The sequence below is a fragment of the Arachis ipaensis genome, chromosome B10, assembly GCF_000816755.2.
Source record: "Arachis ipaensis cultivar K30076 chromosome B10, Araip1.1, whole genome shotgun sequence".
NCBI lineage: Eukaryota > Viridiplantae > Streptophyta > Magnoliopsida > Fabales > Fabaceae > Arachis > Arachis ipaensis.
The window spans coordinates 96,089,190-96,098,088 of NC_029794.2; the positions used below are offsets into that span (position 1 = coordinate 96,089,190).

An 8,899-nucleotide genomic window follows, 5' to 3' on the forward strand; every position below is an offset into this window, starting at 1 on the left:
CATAACTGTTTTTAAGTTTTTTATTTTTATCTTATAATTTTTTTTATAAGAATTTAATATCGATAAATTTTATAATATATAAGTGTTCATACCTTAATTCAATATTAGAGTCAGACCCAAAATGAGACTCCAGTCTACAAAATCTAAAAAGTCTAAAAAGATCCATTTCATATAGCTACCTGACTTAGTCATAGTCCATATCCTATGAACTTGGGCCGACCTAACTTGATTGGCAAAAGAATCTCAACTGCACAAATATACATATCTACAATTACGCCCACTTTAAATATGGGATCATAACAGCCCCCTAAACAAAAAGGGAAGTAACCACCCATCATTATAGGTGGATAAGTTACAAAGTGATAATAAGGCTATCACTCCTACTGTATAAACACTTGATCACACACAAGTATTTCTCAACCCTAATTCACAAAAATCTACCAAAAATTCTTGCTAATTTAAGCATCAGAGTCATTTGCATGTATCACCTCTCGTTCACCATCAATGATCTCGGACGACTTTGCCTCCTAGGAAAAAGACATTAGAACTCTTATCAGAAGAAGTTTGGACCTCACGTTCAGGCTCAATCCTCTTCAGTTTCAGATAATCCTTGGAAAATTAACACCGTTGCTGGGGATTTGAAGATTAACACCCAATCATGGTAGAGGACTACCTAAAAGATGGACATACAGCATCTGATTCAAAAACCCATGAGGAGAAATAACCTAGCGTTGATCGAGAAATTGTCATGTCCCAACACTAAAAAAGAGGAAGGGGTACTATTGCGGATAGAGATAGAAGTAATCCAAAAGGATGAAGGACATGTTTCCAAGTCCATATTCCTAGAAGATCAAGAGATAGAGACACAACATAACTCATAGGCTTGGTACACAAGTGCTAAGGTCAGCTAGAAAAGCTCGAGATCAAGTTAGAACGACAACACAAATCTAAGCACTCCCTACAGAGAGAAGTACAAAGATGTAGGAAACTTGAAGAAAAGTTGAAGCGGTTGGAGTCCGATCTTAAGGACAGAAGGCCTCGGACTAATCGGGAGACTACCCCTTTGGGAAGTGAGGACCCATTCTCGGAAAATCATGCGAGCTAAAGTTCTTAGAAACTTTAAGATCCCGGACATAGATCTCTATGATGGAACAACAGATCCTCAACATCACTGGAGCAATTCCAAAAGTTGTATGTAATTGCCAGATGCGTCCGACATAACAAGGTGCAAAGCATTCCTGACTAAATTGACCAAGGCAGTAATGAAGTGGTTTGATATTACTTACCTCCTAAATCGGTCACTTATTTTGACGACTTGGCCAAAAGCTTCCTCACAAGATTTTCAATTCAGAAAGACAAGGCCAAGCATACTCCAAGCCTTTAATTTTGGGTGTTAAACAAAAGGTCCAAAAATCTCTTAGGGCCTACGTGGAGAGATTTAACAAAGCATGTTTGAAAATTCAAAATTTACTTACTAAAGTAGTTATTGTGGAACTTGTTAATGGTCTTAGGGAATTCCCTTCTCAAGTCAATATAAAAAAGGTATCCGACCTCTTTGTAAGAAGTCCTGAAATAAGCTGAGAAGTATATTAATATAGAGAAAACTACTCAATTGAGAAAACCTATAGCTAGACCACGGAATCAATATATGCCCCGAGACAAGGAGATGTAGCAAAAGAAGAGAGAAAAAGGCAGTTCGAAAAGACCTCAGAGGTGTTCCTTCTACACTCCACTAAGAGTCTCTTTGGTCAAATGTCCAAAGAAAAATATGCTACACTGAAAAGACACCACCTCTAAAGCCAATTCGAAGTAAGAAAGATGGAAATCGGTCGGAGTATTACGAATACCATAAAATATATGGCCACTCTACTCCACCGATTGCTACGATTTGAAAAATGTGATACAAAAAAACTAGCCAAAGAGGGCTGATTAGATAAATACCTTGTCAAAAAGTTGGTGACACTAACAAAAGAAAAAGAGATGACAAAGGAGATAGAAAAAGACAAGAGTGACCAACAAGAACACCTCAGGGACACATTCAAGTGATCGTAGGTGGGTTCGCAAGAGGGGGAGATAATCAAGTCCTCTTGCAAAAGACATATAAAGGAGGTCTATCAAGTCAAGATAAATAAAGAGATGCTTGATCTGCCTACGATAACCTTCACTAAGGAGGATGCAAAAGGTGTCATTCCTAGTCATGATGATCCAGCGGTAATAATGATGATTTTGGCCAACGTCAATCTTTATAGAACACTAGTAGATCATGGAAGTTCAGCAAACATCCTATTTAAGCTGGCCTTTGATAAGCTTAGTTTAGAGGAAAAAGATTTGAAGGTGTATCTAGACACTTTTTATGGGTTGGGAGACTCACCCATCCGACTTTTAGGGTACATTACCCTTTATACTACCTTTGGCAAGGGTTTAAAACCACGAACTATAAGCATCGACTACATTGTGGTAGATATGGCATCAGCTTACCATTCCTTGATAGGTCGGATAACCCTAAATCGACTTGCTGCAGTGGTGTCAACTCTCCATTTTTGTATAAAATTTTTCACTCAGGAGGGGATAACTACTATAAGGGGAGATAAAAAATTAGCTAGAAAATGCTACAATGAAAGCCTGAACTTGTGAGGGTGCCCAAAAGGCAAAGAATTTAATTCAATAGAGCTCGAAAGAATGAAAGAAGTTTGAAGACTGGAGAAGAACCCCTAGCCCCAAACCTCCTTGAAAGCTACAACCACCATCTTTCCTTCTTCTTTGACTCAAAGGTGAACCCAACCCTAACTCTTTTTCCACAGCAGCACCCAGCCACCATCCACTCTTCATCACCAAACACTTTTCCTCGGTGGGAGGGTGCTGTCGTCGCTCAACGCTCCTCTTCTCCTAGCCCTATTCTCACCGTCTGCTCGTGATTGCTCGATCCTCGTCTCTGGCAACATTCCTCCCTCGCTGTCAGCTTGGTTCCTCCCTCGCTAGATCTGCTCGGAGCTATTGTTGGCATTGCTGTTTCTGCCCTCGTCATCAAGCCTGCCTCTATCCTCGTCTGTGTCGGCCGCTTTGAACTCGTGTCTCTGTTATCGTGCCATCGCCGCCAGAAGTGATCTCTATAGATCGGCCCTTTTCTTGCTGTCGCGCTCGAAGCTCTTCTCCTCACCATCGCGTCTCTCTCTTCAAGCTCTCTGTCTCTCTCCCACGGTTGCTTACTCATAGTAGCAACCCCTTGCTTTCACCTTCATCCTCCGACAGTTGTTCAAGTTCACTACTCTTCTGACTTTGAGTTAATTTTTCTGAAATAAGTTTGTTGATTATTGATGGTATTTTGTTAATTTTTTGTTGATTTCTAATTTTATTGTCTAATTATAATGGATTTTAACTTCTGAGTTTGTCTTATGAACTTCTGGATGTAATTGTTAATTGTGTTTTGATGTTTCATGTGTTGTTGGTTTGTTGATGTGATTAGAAATTATATAAATCTTTGTTAATAATTCATATTTAGTTGTTGACTTTATTTAATTTGGGCAAGTTTGTGTTTGTGATGGTTGCTGATTATAAATTTTTATTTTTGAAAATAAAATTTTTAATAATTTTATTTTATATTTAATTAAACCAGTTAAACTCTGATTAAAATTTCAGTTGAATCATTAAATTATTAACGGTGAAATTCTAATTGAACTTTGGTTGAACTATTGAATTATTGAACCAGTTATTTTATTGCTTCATTGACCGGTTCGATTTTCGAAACCTTGGTCATTACCATTACTTAGGCTTAGTTTGATAAAACTTTTATTTTTTAAAAGTAGCTTATAAAAGTTAGCTTTTAAAAAATGTAACATTTATGTTTGGTAAATCAAATTAAAAATAATTTTTGATAAACACAAGTAGTAACAATTACGTTTGGTGAAATAACTTTTAAAATTTAAAAATACTATAATAGACTTAAATGCAAGCATTAAATTTAAAAATTAGTTAACATATATGAAGTTATATTAGATTTTTAAATTTTGAAAAGCACAAACCAACTTTAAAATGTTTTATCTTAGGTGCTTTCAAAAGTACCTCGATCTTTTAAAAGCTGCAAACACAAACACATGATTTTTTTTTATTTACCAAACACAAAATGAAGAGCTTGAGCTTTTAAAAAGCACAAGCACCTCTTCAAAAAATTTTACCAAACCAAGCCGCAGTTTGAATACGAAAATGCAACCGATTTACGTTGATGAAGCATTTTTTTAATTTAACAAACATAAAATAAAAATTTTATACTTTAAAAAAATACAAATACTTTTTCAAAAAAACTTTACTAAAAAAACCGAGCATTAATGCAATCGAAAACTGAAATTTATGATGCACGGGTCCTCTGAGCTGCAGGTCCCAATGCTGAACTCTCCTGGTACAAGCTGCAACGGTCGGAAAGCTCCTCACGCATGAACGGCACATCAATTCGCACCAAAGCGGGACACGTTTCATCAACAGCTGCGGAGGAATCTTTTCCTCAACACCACAACACCACAGAATTTTCCACGCATAAACATTTTTTTTTTTTTTGGTGACTGCATAAACATTTATTTTGGCTTGCCATTTCTCAATCAAGATAATTTAATTTAATTTATGTATGGTTCGAACCGGTCAAACCGGGAACCGATGACTTAGCGGCTCGGTTGATATGCAGAACCGTCCCGGTTTTTGCAAATTGCTTAATACGACGTCGTTTTGCCACAAAACCCCCCTAAATTTTCCCTCAGCTCACACTACTCTTCTCATCTTCAATCTTCGAACGCAGAAAAGAGGCAGCCCTAAGCCTCCATCTCCTCGCCCTTCTTCAAGCTGTCCAGCCACCGTCGCCGTCACGTCTGCTCCGCCGCCATCCGCACTGCTCCAGCGTCGTACCACCACGTCTGTTCAGCCTCTGTTCCATCGCGCTTTCGTCGATGTTCATCCTCTGTTCCGCCTCGCCCCAGCCCTCGTCTTCCGGTTCGTGTTCCTCATCTGTGCTCGTTCTCCCTCGCGTGTGTGAGTTCCAGCCCTCGTTTGTGCTCTCTCTCCCTCATCTGTTCGAGTTTGTACACCATCTCCCTCAGCTGTGAAAGGTAATTTCTATTCATTGTTCTTGCTGGTACTGGTTTCTTCTTTATTACATTGTTTTTCTTGCTGCTATTTAAAGTTTAATTTAACATTGTTGTTTTTGTTTCGTGTCTTACATTTTAAACCCTAGTTTATTACGTTGTTATTTTGCTTCTATTTCTTACCTAGTACTGCTAGTTTTTCTTGCTGCTGTTTTTGATACTGTCATTGTTGTTACTGATGCTGTGGAATCTCTTGTTGCTGATGCTGTCTTATTAATTCTTTTTACCTGCAAAATTTGAATATGTTTTTTATTTCAACACTGAAAATGATGAAAGTTCAACTGAAAATTTCCTGAAAGTTAATTCGTTATTTTCTACTCTCCCCGTTTATATAACTAAGAGTCTAAGACTGGTAACTTGGTGAGTTTCAACTTTCTCCTCAAATTTTGATTATTTAGCTTTGAGCCTTTCCACCTCTGAAATTGTTTCTATCTAAAGTTTAACGTGGGAGTAGTTAGGGTTTTGTAGCTCATTTATAAGATATTATTGGTAGTAGTGAAAGTTCTGTTTAGCTTAAAATAAGATTCTGCCATTGTGGACACTCATGCACATGGTGTTGATCAGATGCCTAAAAGAAATTAGAAAAACCTCATTGAATGTAATGAATTATTTGACTTTAGTATTTGTACTTTTTTTTTAATTTCTAGGTTCTGATGGATAAATAGGTATCATAAGTATGTAGAAGAAAATAGTAGTAATGGAAAAAATTGGTTACTAGGGATGAATGTTTACCAATTGATTTGTATTTGTTTTAGTTGTGGCAATGTTATGTTTCTGATAAATGCATGAATTAAGTTAAATACTTGCATACTTGTGTCTATGTTTGGAAATGAGGGTAAAGATGATCTCAACGAAGCAAATCTGCAGTAAGTTTTTGTGAATTTTGAGGATTGATGACAAACTTTAATGTTGTCGTTTCATGTTTGGTTGTTTTTTTTGTTATTTGACTTTTGAGTTTGTATTTGGATAAGATTATAACAATGTGGTTAATGTAGTACTTTTAATTTGAATGATATTTTAAAGTTTATATTAGGCTATAATTATGTTTTAGTGTGTTTATTTATGTTTTAATTATTATTTTATTATAAAACGGTTATTCTAGTTGCATCGCAGTTGAATTGGTTAAACCAATGAATCGATAAACCAGTAACTAGAGCGGTTTGATAACCGATCCGGTTTTCACAACCTTGCAACATACCAACCTTTTGCTATAATTTTTCCTGGCGAGTTAGGTTCGCTTAATTGGACCGGGTGACATTGAGGCCTGTTTGGTTGTAACCCAAAAAGAAATCCCTCAGAAGCTAACACTGCTACTCTTCTTCCTCCTTCTCCTTGCAGCCTAGCATTGGATTTTGCAACAACAGCAAGGAGCAACCATGGTTGTGGGAGAGGAACCGGTGCCGCAACCAGCATCCAAAGTTCGTCACCTTAAGAAGAGAGCTCTGAAGAACAAATCTTTGTCCGTTTCTTTCAACGAGAAAGATCTCAAGTACCCCCTTCCCTTCCTACCCTCTCAATGCATGCTTCCTTCAACTTTTTCTCTTATGCCCAAAAAGATTTAGCTGACTCCCCATTGTTGTGTTTTCCTGGAATTTTTGTGTGGTCTTCAAAAAGTTTGCAACTTTTTGTGATTGTGATTTAAAGTACAAGTGCATAAAGATACTAATGATGTTGAGGATTTTGGTGAAGGGACTATGTGACTGGGTTTCACAAGCGCAAGAAGAAGAGGAGAAAGGAGGCACAGAAGCAGCAAGAGGAGGTTCTAAGGAGGAAACGCAGCGAGGAGCGCAAAAAGGTCACACATATGATATACTCCCTTCTTATTTCATGCAATTTTATGTTACATTCTGATGCAAGTTTGTACATTATTTTTTTTTAAGAATTCTTTTGGCATTTCATGAGATAGGTATATCTGTATTATTAGAGATAGAGAGAGAGAGAGAGAGAGAGAGAGAGTTACGGGAATGGAAATCCTGAATGTAGAGAAACCAAAAAATAAGCAGAGGAAATAAGAAAGGAATAGAAGGGCTGAAACTTATACTGTTTGGAATATAATAAGCTCCAAAGTCGTCATTGTCTAACATGAAGTACTTGGCCACATAAAACTGTATACCTGAAGTTCATTTCCTAATGTAATTGATAATCTTTATTTATTTATTTTTTTTTTAAATGAGTATTTTGTTTCTTGAGCATTATTTTTAAAATATTCAATTTCTTAATGTGTATAAAAAGTAGCTATGGGCTCTTTGACCAAGTGTGGATATGTGCTCTAGGGTTGGAATAATTTGGAAATGACATTATTTGTATGGAAGATTAGGGAAGAAATTATTTGCTTTGGATTTTGTTTGTTTCGTTGCTATAAGAGGGTTTGGGTGAGCACTTCATCATTCCCCTTTTGTGACATTTGAGACTACAGGCATAAAATTGCATTTCTATTGTTGTTTTGCATATTTGTTTAGACACTATTAGGTTATGTTTTCTTATCTATTTTATTGGAATAATTATGCAGAGGAAGTTGGAAAGGGAATTTGTTCTTTATGGCTGCGCTCCAACAAATGCTGATGCAGAACCCGATGAAACCGATGAGCACCAAGAAGATATCGACCAAGTTGAACCTATTGCTGGTATGTTTCAGATTTGCAATTGAATTAAGCAGACAACACTTCCATAAAATTTTACTTAGTTGCACTAAGTGAATCGTTAGTGTCATTTATTTTTGGCATATTGAGTTAGGATTGTGTCAAATCATATTTGGTGGCATAGTTATAAAAATCGAACCGGACTGGACGGTTCAACCGGAGAACCGGACCCTTATCTGGTTTGGTTTGATATCCTGACTGTTTAAGATAGAAAACCGGTCAAACTTGTTTGAACCAGTCAAAACTGGTGCGAACCGCAGCTAAACCGGTCAAACTTGCTCTGGACCGGTCAACCGCAGCTATTTTGCAAAAATGCTGCAGCAAGGTGTCGAACCTTGGACCTCAGCAATGCATGGACATTAGGGGTGGTAAACAGGCCAAAACCCGCCGGGCCGGCCGAGTAAGTCGCCAAAAAAGGCGAGCCTGGCATTTTTGGGTTAGGGCCTTTTTTTATAAATTTCTATAATGTTATTGATCTGCAAAAGGATGAAGATGATACTTGAAGATGTTCTAAGTTATATATTTTGGATTATGTTTTATTTTGATTGATTATATACTTGAAGATGTTTAATTATATATTTTGGACAATGTTTGTGTTGTTTTGGACAATGTTAGTTTTATTATTTTGTTTCAAAAAACTTGGTTTATGATTATGTTTATCACATATTTATAATTATAAAGATTTTAATGTTTGTGAATTTAGAAATTAGAATTTTTTATGTCTTTAGAAATTATAAATTTATTGAAATGATTGTGAAATTATATATATTGTTTAATATTTAATAGTTTATAAAAAAAAAATTTGGCGGGCTTGACCCGCTAACCCATCATTCCACCGTTAGGCGGGGTGGGAGAGGAATTTAGGACTGCCTCACTAGGCAGTGTGGGGTGGCCAGCCTACCAGATGGTGGGCTTTTGGCAGCACGAGGCAGAATGGGGTGGGCTTCCCCATTTGCCACCCCTAAAATGGACATGACTCCACCACTAGGTCAACTGTCTTCTTATTATGTACTTTGTTTATAATTTTATATATTCAGAATTCAGATATATTTAATATTATACTCAAAAATATATTATATATAATATACTTGTTTATATATATTGTTTTTTTTTAAGGAATTCAACGTGATCCAT

The 8,899-nt window shown here is 36.6% G+C and overlaps 1 protein-coding gene across 2 annotated transcripts in view; it reads left to right on the forward strand.

The window, feature by feature from the left end:
- The window catches only part of LOC107623924 (ribosomal RNA-processing protein 17), a 5,418-nt gene continuing 1,248 nt past the window's right edge, over window positions 4,730-8,899 (forward strand). Inside the window, exons 1-4 of one of the 2 annotated variants that reach the window (XM_016326325.2) lie at window positions 4,730-5,090; window positions 6,465-6,615; window positions 6,816-6,921; window positions 7,636-7,750. In XM_016326325.2, the coding sequence (XP_016181811.1) occupies window positions 6,503-6,615; window positions 6,816-6,921; window positions 7,636-7,750 (334 nt within the window). In that variant the 5' untranslated portion in view covers window positions 4,730-5,090; window positions 6,465-6,502. Of the gene's footprint in view, window positions 5,091-6,442; window positions 6,616-6,815; window positions 6,922-7,635; window positions 7,751-8,899 lie in introns of those variants that run through there. The other variant, XM_021113232.1, reaches the window with a different exon arrangement.